An 18,684-nucleotide genomic window follows, 5' to 3' on the forward strand; every position below is an offset into this window, starting at 1 on the left:
ATTTGCCAGAGGGGGGCCAACTCCTAGCCAGGGCCTAGCAGCAGGGGTGCCTGGCTGCTCCATAGAATCACACATCTCAAATCCCACACACAGGAGAAAAAAAATAAAATAAAATATCTTTTCAGCTGGAGCCATCAAAAGGTTCTTTTCATTTATTAGTTACAGAGGTATCTTCCAGTTGCTGATTTCTCAGCACTCTCATTTTTCTATAATAATGTTCTATTTGTTAGTTTCACTGACTCAAGCTCGTTGAATGGGAGATACCCTTAGATAGCTCTTTAAAAATATAGAAAGTAAAATAAATGATCTAAAGCAGGATGCATTGGCTAAAATAATGGGGAGAAAAACAAGGCTGATTTAAACTGGCACATAAAAGATCAATTAAGAGACACACAACTGCAGAGGTTGGGGGTTCCCCCCCCATTTTTTTTTCTCACTTTCATTTGTATTTCTTTTTGCCTCTTAGGAGAAAAAGGCTGCTACTAGTGCTATAGAAGAAAAAAGATCATGTTTTATTTCATGTATTTTTTCTAGATTAATGTGAACGGTGATATAATATGCTTTTTAAAAATACTTGTTAAAAAAAAAAAAGAAAAACAAGCTCCCAAACAATCAAGTTGAACACCACAAATATTGAATATATTCACCTTAAGCATTATTTAAATTCTACTTTTTGTTATTATTTAAATTCTACTTTTTAAAGTAGAATTTACTTGTCCCTTGTAAAAGCTTTCCCCACACTTCCCTACTACCCCCAACTGAGCTCTCTAGAAGAAGAATCAGGATGCATACAAATACTAAGAAAACAGGCTTAGATTAATGAAGAATGGAAATGCCCCAACACACACTCTCTCTCACACACATACATACACACAGATACACTAAAATAAATAAAGCTTTTTTTTTTTTTTTTTGCACATAACACTGCCTGCTTTTGTAACATTCCCTAAGGAATCTAAAAGTGCCCAAGGAAAGGTCAGCCCCTACAACCAAATACTTTTTAAGTATAATCTCATCGATCCACTGAAAAGCCACAAAAAGAAGGACTACTGTTTTAAAACATTTTTATGATGGCTTTTACTTCTAGGCAAAAACAAGCCACATCTTCAGGGGTTTCAAAGACAAACATTAGCCCTGGTTTGTTGTCCTTGCTTGGATCCATTTCACCCTTATCACAATTGAGGAAGCCAACAGTTTCCTTTCTAGAGCCTGGCGGGGTATTAACTCTGACCCTGCAGGATTTGGTAGTTTCCAGGAGAATCTGTGTTCATTTCGATAAGAAACAGGCACTAATGGAGAGGAGCCCGGTTTGTGTGGGCGAGCATGAATGAAGAGAAAGACAGATTTTCCTTCTTCATTAATATGTTCGCTAAAACTAAGCTCAAAGGGGGGTGGAGGAGTGGTAAAGTAGAGCTAATATTTTGACTTCTGATCACAGTCCTCCTTTTTGGTATGTAAAATTGTGAATTACAGTTTGGCTTGTGATTTAACTTCCTCCTTCTAGCTCTGATAGATCAATAAGCAAAATAAATCTCAAAGCTTAACTTAAAAAGTAAACACAACTCACTTTAGAATGATGTCCGTCTCCAAAATCTGTAAATATCTTTTCTATAGTGGATGAAGTAACTTTCCCAAGGGTATGTCCCTAGTCCTCTTAGCGTTTCTTACTTAAGCAAAAGAAAAAAGAAAAAAAAAACCAAACACCAAGTTACTTTTCGAGTGATGCCATACTGTGATTAAAAACATAATCAGGTATTTTTTCAGCAATCCTGCCTGTCCTGTTCATTTAGGAATTCGAGACAAAGCACGACATTTGAAAACAGCTGAGATTCCAGGCTGAAAGCAACCATATTTTACGACCCTGGCAGCGAAGAGTTTATAGCACTCGCCATAAAATGCATCCTCCTCCCCACATCCTCCCTGCTAAAGCATCGCCCCCCCTCTAATAAAGGCAGTCAAGGAGGCACCACCTTCAGCCCTTTTATTAGGAGACACGGAGTCTGAAGCACTCGCTCTCCCTGGCTTCCTACCTGAGCGAGGGAGGTTAGGCTGACGCCTTCTAGAGAAAAGATCTTGTTAAACTTTCAAGAGAGGGCAACGGGAGGGAAAGGAAGGAAAGACAGACGAAGAGAGAAACAAATGGGGCTTTTTCTAATCTGTGCTGATCAAGGAAAACCTGTAGGGGTCCTTAAGGAGGTTTCGAGGCGTTCCGAATGATTGGAAAGTAATCACCGTGTCAGCTTCACCTTTCTCATGCAAAGTGGATGTCGTATGCAAGGCGGATCCTGCACAGGTTTTTATTTTTTATTATTATTATTTTATTTTATCTTTGGACTCAACCGCCCCCTAAAAACCGCAGCTGCTCCAGTCCCAGGAGTTCCTGCTAACGCGGGGGGAGCGGAGCAGACACACACACGCGAGCCAGCCCTGCTCTGCAAAGCGCAGAAGAGCCGACCTATTGCAAACCCAGACCAGAGGGCGGCGAGAGGGGTGGGGGGGATTTTTCAGGCCCCCCTCTTCAATGGCTTAGATATTTCCTCCTCCTCCTCCTTTATTCTACGCTCGGATAAACCAATCCCCACCTCTCGGCAAGCAAGTACGGAGCTGTGACCCGTTCGAAGAGGAAAATCCCTGGAGAAACCCGCTGCACCAAAAAGCCGCCCGGGACATGTGCAAGTTGAAGCAGTGATCGCTCGGATCTGCCCAGACCCAAACTACTCCGGCATCGCTCTGCCCGTGCTTCGAGGACGCAGCGGCGGGGAGGAGGAAGAGGAGGAGGAAGCGTGGTGGAAAGACGGATCGCTAAAGTTGAAGCCCGGGGAAAAGAAAGTTGCCGGGCTCCCCGCAGTAAGTTTTGCGCATCTGTGCGCTGGGGGTACTTCTTCTTTTCCTGGTTGTTTGTGAAGTTGCCTGCGCACCTCCCCGCGCTGCCGGCGCGGCCGATGCTGAGCGGTGCAGGGCGCTGAGCGGGGCGGGCGCTGCCCGCGGCCGCCGCCCGGGCTATGCTGACCTGTGTGCCGCCGTCCCCCGCCGCCGAGCTCCCTGGCGAAGGTCGGGGGCGATGCTGTCCCAGGCGGGAGCCGTGCTGCCGCTGAAGTGACTGCCGCCTCCCCCTGCTCCCCGCCCCGCACGCCCCCAGTGCCAGGCGCCTGCGGGAGGGAGCCGCGCTCCGGCCGCACGCGTGGCCCCGGCGCCGCTGCGGTCGCCACAATGGGGCCGGCGACGAGGAACTTCGTGCCGACTCTGCTGGCGCTCTGCTGGCTGACCTGCTGCTGCACGGGGATAAGCTCCATAGACATTGACCGCCCCGGTGACGGGAGGTGTCAGCCGATAGAAATCCCCATGTGCAAGGATATAGGGTACAACATGACGAGGATGCCTAACCTGATGGGACACGAAAACCAAAGGGAAGCTGCCATTCAGCTGCACGAGTTTGCCCCCTTGGTGGAATATGGTTGCCACAGCCATCTGAAATTTTTCCTCTGCTCCCTCTATGCCCCTATGTGCACAGAGCAGGTTTCTACACCAATCCCAGCCTGCAGGGTTATGTGCGAGCAGGCGAGGCTGAAATGCTCTCCTATTATGGAGCAGTTCAATTTTAAATGGCCAGACTCCTTAGACTGCAGTAAACTGCCCAACAAGAACGACCCCAATTACCTGTGCATGGAAGCCCCCAACAACGGATCAGATGAGCCACCCAGAGGATCCAGCATGCTGCCACCCATGTTTCGTCCACAGAGGCCCAGCAGCGGCCACGATCTGCAGCAGCATAAGGACAGCCTCAGCAGAACCTCCTGTGAAAATCCTGGCAAGTTCCACCATGTGGAAAAGAGTGCTTCCTGCGCGCCGCTCTGCAGTCCAGGGGTTGATGTTTACTGGAGCAAGGATGACAAACAATTTGCTGTCATTTGGATTGCCATCTGGTCCATTCTGTGCTTCTTCTCCAGTGCTTTTACTGTACTCACTTTTCTGATAGATCCTCAGCGTTTCAAGTACCCCGAGAGGCCCATTATCTTCCTCTCAATGTGCTACTGTGTCTACTCAGTGGGGTACATCATTCGCCTCTTTTCAGGTGCTGAAAGCATTGCCTGTGATAGGGACAGCGGCCAACTCTATGTCATCCAGGAAGGACTGGAGAGCACTGGTTGCACCATTGTATTCCTGGTTCTGTATTACTTTGGTATGGCGAGTTCCTTGTGGTGGGTAATCTTGACTTTAACTTGGTTTCTAGCAGCTGGGAAAAAATGGGGGCATGAAGCAATTGAAGCAAACAGTAGCTACTTTCATTTGGCAGCATGGGCCATTCCAGCTGTGAAGACCATAATGATCCTAGTTATGAGAAGGGTGGCTGGAGATGAGCTGACAGGGTTGTGCTATGTTGGAAGCATGGACGTGAATGCCTTGACGGGGTTTGTACTCATTCCTTTGGCTTGTTATCTAATCATTGGCACTTCTTTTATTCTTTCTGGTTTTGTGGCCCTTTTTCATATCAGGAGGGTGATGAAAACAGGTGGAGAAAATACTGACAAGTTGGAGAAACTTATGGTCAGGATTGGTGTCTTCTCAGTCTTGTATACAGTGCCTGCAACTTGTGTGATAGCTTGCTATTTTTATGAAAGACTTAATATGGATTATTGGAAAATTGTGGCAACTCAACAGAAATGCAAGATGAACAATCAGACTAAAAATCTAGACTGTATGATGAATAACTCTATTCCAGCAGTAGAAATTTTTATGGTCAAAATTTTTATGTTGTTAGTCGTGGGCATTACTAGTGGTATGTGGATCTGGACTTCCAAGACTCTTCAGTCCTGGCAAAATGTTTGTAGTCGAAGATTAAAGAAGAGAAGTAGGAGAAAACCTGCAAGTGTTATTACAAGTAGCGGAATCTACAAAAAACCTCAACATCCACAGAAAACTCACCTTGCAAAATATGAATCAACATTACAGCCACCCACTTGTGTGTGACCAGGTTTTAGAAAAGACTATCTCACCTTACAGACTTACAAATGTCCACAGTAGCAGTCAGATATTAAAAAATAAATGGTGCTTTTTTTTTTTTCTCCAGAGAACAGTTTAACATCTCAAGGCAAAAAATGTATCACTCTGAATTCAGGACCTGGTGAAAAACTGAAGGTAAATGTACTTACAGAAAGGTTTTCAGTGAAAGAATTATTGTGAATTAAAACAGTCTCTTCTGTTACTAATTTGTAGTTAAGTACTTCATCCAGCCCTCAGATTAATTTTAAAAAGGGGAAAAAAAAAAAAAAAAAGCACCCTATTTAACTTTTTCATGTAGCTGAGCTGCATTTCCTACAGGTTTGAGTAACAAGGTATAGTCAAGTTTTATGGAGCAATGATTTTATTTTAAAAGTGCCCAAGCGAGCATTGTCTCTTTAGGGAAACTAAGGTCCCAGAGAGGCCTATCCTCAGTAAGTATGCTATCTGTAAAAACAACTTCCGTGCTAACTTAAAAAAGAGAGAAATCCTTTACAACTCATCTCAGCCTAGTGGGTTTGGAGTGCCTAAAAATAGGTTCAATCTATAATGCTCACCAATATTCTTTCACTAAAAGAGAAACTTCCTGCACCAGACACAAACTTTGTGAATAAGAATAATGTGCAATACATTTTTTTTTCTTACCATGACATGAAAAGAGAAACAAGTATTTTGCTGTACATAAAGACAACAAAAGAAATCTCTTAACAAAAGAACTAAGAGGTCTAGTCCTCAGAAACCCTTTAGTGTTACATTTTGTGGCTTTTTAATGGAAATCAAGCCAATGTTATACACGTTTGGACTGATTTGTGCAAAAAAAAAAAGGAGGGGGATCAATTCAAAGAGACCCAAAGGGCTTATTGACTCTTTCTATTGTTAAACAAATTCTCACTATGAATAGATCAAGAAGCACTAGATTCTGCAAAGGGAAGCTTTGTATAGAGTGATGCTCTTTACTGTGCTGGGAGTGCACAGTTTTGTGCTGTATATATTTGTAATATACAATTATTTTTCATGCTCCACTATTTTATTAAAAATAAAATATGTTCTTTAGTTTGATAATTTTGTGTGTTCTAAACTTTCTCTGATGTGCTTTGTGGTTAATAAACTTGTTTTCGCAATTATTTGATAAAAGCACACTTTGAATATAATAGTTGTTATACTTGCCTGCAAGTGTAAGCAGGTAGAACAGTAATTTACTTGAAAGAAATTGCAAGCTGGAATTAAATAAATGGATTTTGAAGTTGCATCTTTCTGTGAACCTCTGCAACTGAGAAAACTGGGAAGAAGCTTTAGTGATGTAAAAAAACCTGCAGTGATGTAGAGTAGTACCATGTTTACAAAGCACTGAGATTACAGCAATGATCCTTGGTTAACACCCCTTTAAAATTTGCATAGGGTATGTTCAGCATGTTAAAGATAGCTGGCTCACTTCAGCACGGTTTGAATACAATTCAGTCTCTACTCTTCTGGGATTTTTTTTTCCATTATTTGGAAAAGACTTCAGGAAAGTCGGGAGAAAGAAGAGAGGAGATCGAAACACAGAATTTGAATACTACTTTGGGAAGGCTATCTGATAGAGTTAAACGTATAAATACATTTTCAAAAAGTTTTTAGTGGAGCATGATTTTGTACAGACCTGAAGTTTTCCATGCAGTTGACTAACAGGCTGTGTGATCACCTGGTGAGACAGGAATATAACCTCACTTTCTCACACAGGCTGTTCTAGAAAACCTTTTATCAGGTATCTCATCATAGAAAGGAGAGGTCTTAATGGACTTTAGTAGAGTGAGGATCCCTGTGATAGTAACCTTGTGGCTAGGAACTTTATAACAAAATGATCTTTTTTAGTGGCTTGTTTTTTCAATTTATCTGTGCAGTGCTACAGATTAATTTTGTCTTCTTGTAGCCTTTTTAAATGTTTTTAGCAATGGCTAGGAACTTGAATGGCAAAAATTACGTTGCAGGTATTATTAATCTTTATGTCTAAAATGCACACATGCAAAGCAGCTTTCAGTATAAAATTTATCTTTTGGGGGAGGCCAAAATATACTTTTCCTCCTTTGTGCCTATGTGCCTCTGTTTGATACACAGCTTTTAGATGCCCTGGAAGTTAATCCTGTCAGAGCACACCCTGCTGGAGCCGAACGAGGACATTGCACTCAACAAATCTACCTCTGAAACTACTGAATTAATAATGCCTTTGCATCTGTATATGTTCTAGTTAAGATCAATTACATTAGATCCTAAGAAATAGAAAGTTTTAAAAAACCCTGTGTATTGCAAATTGCTACAGGAATCCTTCAAATATGTGGTTTGTTATTATGCATATAACTTTGCCAGTAATGTATCTGCCTTGCACAAGTTTCATCTCTGATGTAAAGGTTACTGCTGGTTTTACTAGTGACAGATTTGTTTACAGAATGGCTTCAGGCTTTGCTCTAAAATACATTAGCCACTGAAATAAACATCTCACTATTTTTGTAGACTGTAGAAAATGATTTGCTTTCATTGTTGACCATGTATTTTTACAGTCTGCTACTAGGATTCTGGAAGAGGAAAAAAAAAAATGAAGATGTTCAGCAGTGGCTGAATTCCTGCTGACATTCCAAGTTTAATCAGTTGTCAACTTAGACCCTTCATTGTCACCAGAGCAGAACTGCAAGTTCTTCTATGAAAATGCCAAATATGAATTCTTGGCTAGATGCATCATGTTAGAAATAGATTCTTGCTAAATGATAAACTGAGCATTTAGATTTTATTTCAGCTTTGCAGTTATTCAGGATTTTTTATTTTTTTTACTGGTAAGCAAACTAGATTCTTCAAGTATATAATGATGCTGATTTCATTACATTGGGACTAATGTACTGTAAATGCAGCAGAGTATAATGATTGTCTTTAAAGACATCTTAAGAATTAATTAATTCAGAAATTGTAATTCTTACTGTCCCATAACTCCTAACAGCCTTAACAGTTTTGTATTGAAGTTGCTACTTAAGGAGTTAGAAGCTTACAACTGTAAAGGGAAAGTGATATAGTTATTTTCACAACATTTCAGTGATTTAATATAACATTGTTAATAACTTGAGAATTTTATTCTTGTCTTAGAAGTCTGCACATTAGTTAAATGATAATGATAACAATAAACCTAAGAAGTCTTTAAGCAAATATCACAAAAATATTTGATATTAAACTTTTTTTACTTTTCACAGTAATTTTATATTTTAGTAATATCATGTTCGCATTTTTATTTATTGCATTTTATAGGATTTTTCTCTAAGTACTGTCAAGACCTATTGGGTATTTGCTTATCAGTAGACTTTTAAGAAAAGTATCTATATGTGGATATGTTAACCATTCAGTCACTCCATAGCAAACTTGTTGAGGAAGGAATGCAGGTCCAGATCGTCCTTCTGGAGAGGACATTTTATCACAGTCCGGTGGGATTTATGAGATAAAAATATCTCAAAAAATTAATTCTGTTAGTGTATACATACACTGTAAATCAAGCATCAGGTCTCTGCCATGGGCTTTTTTACGAGAGTTCTGTTCTCTCCCGTCAGAGTTGTAGATTACCCATGAGGGTAGAAGTTGTCTCAAACTGTGTACGTAGGTTGTGATGATGCAGATCACGTCTCAACGTTCAGGTAGAGATTCATATGTTAGGGCCAGGTGGAAGAAAGGCAGAAAGTTCCTCTTTTTTTTGGCAAAGGTAGCTTGTTAGAGTACTTTTGTTTACTAGAGAGCGATTAATGAAGTAAGAGTATGAGATCAGCAGGGAAAAACAGGATTCAGAAGAAAACCCCACAGAATTCTGTTTACAATAATTTGAGTCTTGTTTCTCAGTGAAATGGCAGTGCTTCTTTATAAATAGAATTAAAATTAAGCTCTGTAGTTTCAAGGTTTAGTTTTAGGCATGACATATTAGGACACTTTGAACAGTACAGTGCAAGCACCATGGTTGAAAGGACATGAGGAGCTTAGTCAAGGAATGTTCAGATCTCTTATCAGATTTTTCCCAAAGTAGCATTTCATATGTATGTTATTATGAAGCCATTATTCACATATGGCTGTCATCCCATGGCTTCAAACTATATGAAAAGCCCAGTAACAACAATGTCTGTAACATACACCCTTCTTATTCTAACACTTAAAATCCATGGCTTCAAGGGGATAGTTCTGTAATGATGGGATATTATGTGCTCAGGTGGTCTTTTGATGACAGGTGGTCTCCAACAACAGATGGCCTCAAAGAGGAACTTCAGTGCATTTTAGTTTAAAACATTTACACATTTCTTTTAAAAAAAAATTTGAAATGTTATCCTTGTGTAATGTTCTTAAGTATTTTAGACAGAGTAGCCAAGTTATTAACACTGACAGGTGATAAATCAGGGCATCCTTTAAAAGGTGGGTGATGGTGATTATGTGGTCTTGGAGCTTGCTTTGATCAGAAGTGACAGGCCTGTAAGGTCTGTGCCACTCAATCCCCCCTGAAGGGAGATCAGCACCTGTTTGCACTTTGAGGCTCCTCTACCTCCCACTGCCTTCCAGCACTATTTCATCTTTTTTAACACACTTGATGTTGATTGGCTTTAAGCAAAGTCATTATTCATTTACAAAACACTCCTTGATGGAGCTTACCCAAAACTATATTTCAGAAGCAGTGTTTGTGCTGTTATAGTTAAGGTTGTATCAACATTGCCATTACAAAAGGTTTATTTTCAGTGAGCTACAAGTTCAAATCAGCCCACGTGCTAGTATTAACCTGGTTTCATTTTTTTCTCCAAACAATAATATGTATTGCCCACAAATCTGTTCAGCTTGAGCTTTCTGTATGTTTACATGTTTATCCAGAAAAGACATGTGATCAGGTTTGTGAAACAAACAGGTCCTGCTTTGGTGGATCAGATTTTAGTGTAATAAATATTGTTCCAAAGAGGTTTGTCTTACTTGTGAAATGTAATGGATATTTCTAGAAAATAGCACAAAACAAGGCTTTGACTTCATGGAGGGCCATATGACAAATTACAGAAATGAGTCTCCACTGATTATTTAACGTTGTATATGCAGGACTTTGGTATGGACTTGCCAATCTAGATACAAAAACACACTGCAGTCAGTGGTATCTCATTAGTTAATTCTAGTGTGTCTGAGAACAGATGTGGTTTGTGCCTGTCTGGTTTGGGAGCCCAATTCTGCTTTTCCTGTAGTAGCAAAGTTAAAGCTTTGGGGAATTGTACATCAAAGGCAGGACTGTGTGATCATTGTGTATATTTGTAAGGCATTGTTTAAAAAGGAATTCCTTCAATTTGTTGTCACTGGTTTCTTCCTTCTATTCTTCAAGATCTCATAGATCTACTCCGCTGAAATCAATGGGTGTCCAACTAATTTCAGTATATGCTTTGAATCAAACTTCTTATCTCAGGGAAAGCATGTGCTACATGAAAAGTCATTATTTTTTACTTTTTTCTACATTAGAGCATTTTTTTGAAAGTCTTGATGTGACATAAATTCATGATATGGAAAAAAAATTCAGTGAGTGAAATTATTTCACTTACATTTTCAAAATGTGCTACTAGGTTAGAATGGACAAAGCATAGTATGTTGCAAACTAAGTGTCATTTCAAAATGAAATTCAGAAATATTGGATATTGATAATGTTGGAATGGAGTAGAATTTTTTTTTCATTTTTTTAGACTTGTGGAGAACACTGCACTTATATTTATTGCAGAATGCTCAATATTAATAAATCTGCATTACCTGCTGGCAGAATACCCATCAACATTTTTTCAGTCAATTTACATCTCTGTTCATGAGTCTACCTTTTCCAATGGGCTTCGACCTATAGTATCCATGGGAGCTAACGATGAACAGGAACATTTTGAGTTGAGCCCACAATGTGCTCCTTGTTTCCTCCTTTCTGCACTGATCAGCACTTCTGTTCCCCTTCCCCTCTCTTCCACTGCTGATCAGTCTTTCATCATCTGCATGTGACTTGCTTCTCTCACCCTCCTCTCAAGTGATCCCATCCTTTTAGTCTCTAATCTGCCCACACACAGCTTTCTGTGGTACTGGCCAGTAGCTATGACTGCTTTGAGCTTTTTTGTTCAACATAAACGAAAAGATATTTCAAAACTTGTGTTTTATCTTTCTTTTTGGATAAGGACTGTGGTAAGAAACAGAGGTTCAAAGTTCTGAGCTACCAAAGGTGCTGATGAGCACAGCAGACTGTCAAGAAGAGACTGCCAGTTCTGAGCAGGTGCCTTAATCTTGAAAATACTCTTTTGTTGAGAACAGGCTTTGTTTGGTTCTGTCTTGTATATTTGTTATTTTATATTTCCTTTATCTGAGACTAATATCCATCTGTGTGAAATAATAAACAGGAAAAGGAGAAAGAGCATTTGATCAATTGATAAAACAGGAAGAAAAAACACCTTGCACTCAAAAGCTTTTAGCCTGAGGAGAGGTTTGTATGCCTCAAAGCTTGCAAGTTTTTCCCAGTTATACCCAGCTGGTCTAACAGAAACATTATCTCTGCCTTCAGCCTGTCTTTCTCATATCCTTAGTTCCTCACAGCTATAGCAATGCCACACTTACAACTACAAATAGAAATGATGAGACTGATTTTGACCTTCATGGTTCTTTAACTTTAAACAAATTTTAAAACTAGACTGTGATCACTACAATAATTGGATAACATTAGAAGCCACAGTATTGATATCTGGACCTTTGATATTCTTTCCATTATAACATTTTTCTTCTTTTTAAGATTTTAGTGAATCTGGTCAAAATATTTTTATTTCATATTGTCAGCATTTTGTCTTCTAAAATGATTTTTAAAGAAAGGACAGATTTTTATTGAGGTTTTAGGCTTTTTAATTACTGTAGGTGTTTGGGTTTTTTTGAATCCTGTCATCTTTTTTCTTTTTTAAATTACATAAAAGAACCTTTTTTGTTCTTTAGGATACAGATTTTAGTAATGAGATATGACAGTTTCCCTAGACTTCTCATCCTTTTGCATCAATCTCAGTGCAGCCTTTTAGTTTCTTCAATAAGCCTTTTGTCTTTGACATAAGACAAGTTGATAACATTTTCATAAGTTATTCATTGACAATTAGTAGAGAATAAAAACCAACATACATGTCTACATATGATTTTTATGCTAACTTAACTTGATCAATTTGAAACTAGATTTAAAAATCTAATTAAGTTGATGCAATTCCCAGTGTAGGCATGATGATAAATATAAAGGTAATTTTAAGGACAGAGCACTGGACCAAGTAGAGTAAATCTGAACCGTGAGGTTTGGAAGACCAAGTCTCACTTTAGGACTTTGCAAATCTTTTTAGTTGTTTTTAGTAATGTCCCTCTTAGAAATTTTTGGCAATTGAATTGAAGCATAATGTGAGGACCATAAGCATAACTCAGTACCATTCTACTGTATTATCTTTATGACAATTTAAGGCATTAGGTGCTGCCCATTTATGGAACAGCAGTACTGCTGAGTTGGATTTTTATTCACAAGCACAGCTCCCAAATTATCTAAGCTTTATGCCTTCTTTATGATAGCAGTCTTTGCACAAGAGTGGCTGTTACAAACACAGTCATGGTTAAGAAGAGACAGACAAAAACCTTTTCCTACAACTTATAGTCAGCTCAAGCCAGTGTTTTTTGGGGACTATCTACAACTTAGCTTGCTCTTTACTCTGTGCTCTTTTATATCTTTGTACAGCTCAGCTCTGAGTTCCAGGTGGCATGTGACAGACCAGTAGATATATTTTGTTAGTTCTGAGCCAATCAGAATGAAAGAATCATCCAGAAAATTTAATTAGCAAGGATGAGCCTGGGTTTTGGATGACTTTCTGCTTAGCTAGTCTGGAGCAGTACTGGAGTGCTTGAAATCTTCACTGAAACACATATTCAAAACTTTTGAAGTCTGCTTTGACTGCTACTTATAACACCATCCATAGATAGTGCAAACTACCCTGCTACACAGCATTTAGGAAGTGTCTTACAGAGAAGTAGCTGCAACCCTGAGTAGTATTTTTTGCTTTGTTTCAGTCTTGCTACTGAGATACAAACATAAAGAGTGGACCAAATTTTATGTTTCTTTTCACACTCTGTAATAGCTCTTCAAGAACCTCCTTTGTATACCCAAGAAGAACTGTGTTGAAAGAGTCTTCTGAACCTTGAGTGCTGTAGGGTTGTCTTTGATAGCAAATTTCACAATAAAGTAAACACTGGCTGAATGTATCTATATGGAACGAGTTGAAACTTTCCAAGTTGTGAGTTCCTCCAAAAAAGAAATGAGAAAGAGAATTGAGCATAGGTAGTAAGTAGGCTAAAGATACTGAGAACAGAACCATGGGAGAGGAGGAAGGAAGGCACAGACTGCCCTAAGGGAGTTGTCATTATGTAAGTCCTAAAGCTAGCACGAACTTAACTGCTTATTTTTTGGCACATTAATGTAATCTGGTTCCCAGGAGCTTTGGTTTCCATCATATTGCTCTGACCCACTACTCTCCTCACAGATACAGAAATGACATTCACAGATTTTGATTCCATGATTTCCCAGTTATTGTGTGTAAGTGTAGCAATCTGTACAGTAGCATCTGATTATCTAATTTTATGCACAGTATTTTACACAATTAGAAAGGAAGAGTATTAAAGTGTTACATCTTTTGATAAACTGAAATTGCCAATGTATGGTTTTTGAATCAAATCACAGTGCAGTGACATGAGAAGGTTTGAAGAATAATCAAATTCAAAATTCCAGCCATTACTGGTTTTGCTAATTAACTTATGTGGGGCAACAGGTTCTCCTGCATGCTGCTTTGAAATTTCCACCCTTAGAGCCCACATAGTTTGGACTGTGAAGGGGTGTATTATGTAGCTCTTTGATCAGTTTTGAAAATTACTCAAAGCCCTTCATTTGCAGGATATGATAAAACCCAGATTTTAAAGGCAGAAAAAGGTAAGTTCTTTACTCCTTTTTTTATCATCTCAATTTGGCTTCATATGCACTGCTGATGGTTAGTGACCTCTGAATAAGGTACTTAATGAACCAGATTCTGCTTTTATTAAGTAGTACAGGAAACACCAATGAGATTGGGGGATTGCCACATTTAAAGAATAAAGTGGAGATCAGCCTAAGAATGACTGGACTAGGTCCAAGTGTTTGTTTGTCAGCCCTTGATAATGAGAAGCTTCCCTCTTCTGTGTATGCACATATTGAAAATATGATGAAATGGAACAATTGTGAGTTTGTCTTCCCCTCCTCAGACTGCCATCATCCACAGGGTTTCAGGCATGACACAAATAACATCAAAGCAGAATCACAGCCAGAGTGAGTACTCAGATCATATACTCTCTGATAAAAAAAAGCAGATTCAATTTATCTACAAATATTATGTGTTTCCTAGAAAAACAAGATTCTGAAAGCAATAATTCAGAAGTTATTTTGAGAACTGAAGCTTCTGTTGCCATTGTACAAATTCTGCACTCAAATCTCTGCCTGCTGAAACTTCCGTGTGTCTCTGGAGCCCGGAAGGCAAACTAATGGTTTTCTTTTTAACTTGGGCTGAAAACATTATAGTGACCTTTCTGTGAAACTTGCTGAAATTTTGTGTGTGACATGGCTTTGCAGCTTTCATCTCTGCACTGCAACCTGTGCAGATGAAAGATCTCCGTTGTGCAATGTAGACATGCCCAGACTCACTTTAATGCCAGTCAGGAACACAGCTCAGGTCCTGTGATTTCCGATCCTATAGTGAATCCTATAGTACCTAATCATCAGTCCATGCCCAAGGAAGAATTCCTGCTTCCAGACTGAAAAGAACCAGAAGGTTGTTTCCCCCTTTATCACTCGCAGTAGCAGTGGAGGTTTTAAATATCAGCAACGGCAGTGACAGTTTTTGCGTTTGTGTATGCTTTTGTACTAGTTTGAAGTAATTTTGAGGTAGAAGCCTTTTCAGTTTGGCAACCCTTGTTAATGTCCCTCTACTCTACTGCAAGTCATCTCCATTTGACTGCATGTTCCCACCTTCTTGTGTTAATGATCACTATTCAGCTGGGTATTTAAAGCATCAAAGAGCTGCTGTTTGAAATGCAACCTTAAGCAAACTATCCATGTCTACAGCAGAACTCAGAATGCAGGAGACTGACTTCTGGTTCCTTGTTTGATGTATTTAACACAACAGACATATCTACAACTTGGCATTTAAAAACATTAACAAAAACAAACAAGTTAGTTTCATTTACATAACAAAAAGTTCCTTGGACTTACAGGGAGGTTCCTTTGAAATGCGCAATTGTTTCTGTCACTGATGGGAGAAGGATCTGTCTAGTCTGGACCTCAACTTCTTGTTTCATACACACACCACAAGGCAACATTTCAGTAAATGAAATCTATTGCTTCCACATGTCAGGGCATTAAAAAAAAAAAAAAAAAAAAAAACCAAAAAAAAAAACCCAAACCCAAAACCAAACACACCCACACCCCCCAAACCCCAAAAACCACCAAACCAGAATTGCAGGGGCTCTACCATTATATGTTTTTCTTAAAGTAGTCTTTTTAAAGCACTGATCCAGTGCAAACTTTGCTACTGATTCTAACAAGTACAGAATCAGCTTGCGACTGATGTAGAAGGCTACAATTCATAATATGGTTCCAGTAATAACCCTAGGTCACTACAATGAATGATTCATGACTTTTTTTTTTCATTATATCTGTTCAAAAACATACAGTACTCAAATAGTTGTAGTGTGTGAGTAGTAAATGTATATGATAAAATAGCCCTTTCTATCATCACAATCTGTCAATATGTAGAACTGCCACCATGAGAATATTGTGTATGTTGATATTTCAAATCAGTAAATCATATTTCAAAGTAGATTTAATCTTTTGGATTATTACTTTAAATGTACAAGCAGCACTTCCAGAAACTACATAGTGAGGTTTTTTCTTTCTTTTTTTTTTTTAACAAAGAAGGCCTCCCTAAATTATCTCCTCTTCATTCTGATTATTTGCAGAAGTAATTTCTGAAAACAACAAAAGCAATCAGCAAAGCAAATTCCCAAGTTAATGAGAGCAGTTCATGTTTGGAAAGGAATGGTTGGTTTCTATTTGTTTTCTGTGTTTCCCATGGGATGAGTGACACATGATTAATGTGTTACTGGTATATCTCAGACCTTTGATGAAAAATAAATGCTAGTACAGTAAAAGTGACAGTAAAGTAATCCCTTAAAATATATTGTGGCACTCTATAGTGCAGAAGATAACAAGCTGGGCCATTGAGTAGGGGGACGTAACCATGAAGCAATAACTAAAATAAATGCTCAAGATTTCATGAATTTGAGTCTGCTATCTTAGATTTTTATATGGCTTCAGTTAGTGTAATATGTGATCACCTGAAACTATAACATTTGTTAATTAATTAACACCAAAGCTATATCATCCTATTACAGATAGTGAACTGAAATGCAACAGAGCGTAGACAAGTCGTTCCCAGCTAGTGAGGCATGAACATGTTAGAAGGGAGGCACAGCTGAATCGCTGCAGGCGCTGTGAGCAGCTGACTCACACAGGGATGGAGGGGTAAATTACCCCCAGTTAGCTGAGCTGGGAGCCACAGTTTTTAGATACAGCATCAACAATATCTTGCATCTGCATGAGGCAGTGGTTCCCACAGGTGCTGCGGAAGAGATGCTTTGGGAACACAGCAGGAGCAGAGTGTCGCTGTCGTTCAGGAACAAGTTAGAGCTGACTGATGATATCTGGCCAGTGTGTTCCCAGTTCCAAAAATTCATGAAGCCACTAGACTTGTCTCTCATGGGGCAAGCTGACATCTTGGCGGTTCTCCCATATCCTCCTGGATTCCTGTGGAATAATGAGGAACCACCTTTTTTGTATAAGGGCAAGACTGATATCTTGCCTCTGTGCTGGCTCTTTCATCTTCGTAAATTCAGTGAGAACAAAAGCTTGAATTACTAGTCTAAAATGTAGGAGTGAAGCTAAGGCAGAGCAAGAGAAGGGACATGGTTTTGAAGGAGAGTTTAAATGGTTAAAGATTGGAAGAGAGTGGAGCTTCGTATATTGAAGATATGTGAATGCCTGGTGGCTTACTGAATTATCATATTTTATAAAATATAACATATTACTGGGTGTCTAAAATTTTATTTTCTTATTTTATAAACTTTCATAAAATAATATTTATGATGCAGTTCTAGGGGTAATGAAAACTTTGTATTATGGGCAATAAAGATAGCAGATAGTTCTTCCTGTGACAATATGATTGCAACGTACCACACTATCAGGCCCAGTTTAGCACTTCATGGAGTAGTTATTGCACCTCAGCTTTAGATGTTACAACATAATCTTTGATTACTGATGATTTATTCTGCTAGTGTATAGTTACTGTATATTCAAGAGATTCTTCATTGCAGTCACTCCTTTTTGCTGGAGAAGTTTGATTCTTCTGCCAAAATCTAGCATTTTCCACAGATTATTTAAGAAATCTCCCTCAGGAATTTAAGACTTAGAGTGTTCATTAGTTCATTTTCTATACATAGGTATGATTGTAGCTCTAGAACCGAGTTCAGAACGGCAAAATGACAGGCAAAGTATCATGCCATCCCTTCAGAAAAAGCTTCTAGAACATTTCTGAGAAAGGGTGGGACAGAAAAGATGTAGGATCATTTCCAAAATATTGAAGCAGATTGGATCTATCACGGTTGTCACCACAGACAGGACTCAAGCATTCTCTGAAATTTTTTGCAGAAAAGGTGGTGAAAACAGAGATGGTGAACAAATGGTCTTTGTTGCAAGAAGAAGACATCTTGTTTTCAGAGCCATTTCACAGCCGGTGAAGATAGTAGCTAAGATCTTCTGCGGTAGAGTCCATGCTCTGTCCAGCTCCTAAGCCAGATAACTACAAAACAGATTTGAAGCAGCTGATCCCATCAGCACAGTGAATCGTTTCTTGTAAAGAATAAATTCTGAGACAAGTTTACAAATTCTATTCTAGCTCTTGTTGCCCAAATAGGAGTCTTAAAACATGTTGAAAATGATGTGACCACAGTCTATTTTATTGCAGTGCCTGTAAGAATGCTGTAGGTTATTTGAGTTTTATTTTAAACTAAGTTCTCTTTGTTTATGATGCTGGCACAGTCTGGGATTGGTCACTATGCTTTGGGAGTGCCTTTGCCAATCAGAAACAGAGCTGATGCAATTACTGGAAAAGCATCTTTTCCTGTCAGCTAGGAACTTTGTTAGTAAGGAAAAGGAAAAAATGGCCTATGTTTCTATTTTTCCTTTAAACTACTCCACCTATTAATTAGGCCACACACCCTTGGCGAGCATAGTATGGACAAGAAAGACTGGCCTCAGTGATCTTAATAACTGCAAAAACCGGTATGTCTATTATACTTCGGCTTCAGAAGATGAATAACATTCATGGACACAGCAAATGTAGAGCACCTAGAGAAAACTCAACTTACATTTGGGAGGAATGAACAACTAAAAGGGCTTTATCTCCAGGGATTTACCAGTTATCACTCTGATTTGAATTGCGTAAGGGTAGGAGGGGAATGATGCCCCTTTCCACCCATCAGTCTCCACCCATGGCAACATGGTGCTAATGGAATGTTAGGCATGAGAGATAATTAAAAGCATTGTAATAACTGTAC

At 39.0% G+C, this 18,684-nt stretch overlaps 1 protein-coding gene across 1 annotated transcript; it reads left to right on the top strand.

Moving 5' to 3' along the window:
- Nucleotides 1-2,561: 2,561 nt before the first annotated feature.
- Nucleotides 2,562-5,919, top strand: FZD10 (frizzled class receptor 10). The gene has a single exon (XM_010305220.2). It carries the CDS (start codon nt 3,211-3,213, stop codon nt 4,966-4,968), a length of 1,758 nt encoding a protein of 585 aa, XP_010303522.1. The 5' UTR covers nt 2,562-3,210; the 3' UTR covers nt 4,969-5,919.
- The last annotated feature ends 12,765 nt before the right edge of the window (nt 5,920-18,684 follow it).

The sequence above is a fragment of the Balearica regulorum genome, chromosome 17 (assembly GCF_011004875.1).
Source record: "Balearica regulorum gibbericeps isolate bBalReg1 chromosome 17, bBalReg1.pri, whole genome shotgun sequence".
NCBI lineage: Eukaryota > Metazoa > Chordata > Aves > Gruiformes > Gruidae > Balearica > Balearica regulorum.

Coding starts and splice junctions, on each gene's coding strand:
- FZD10 (XM_010305220.2), top strand. CDS start 3,211: ATGGGGCCGGCGACGAGGAACTTCGTGCCGACTCTGCTGGCGCTCTGC.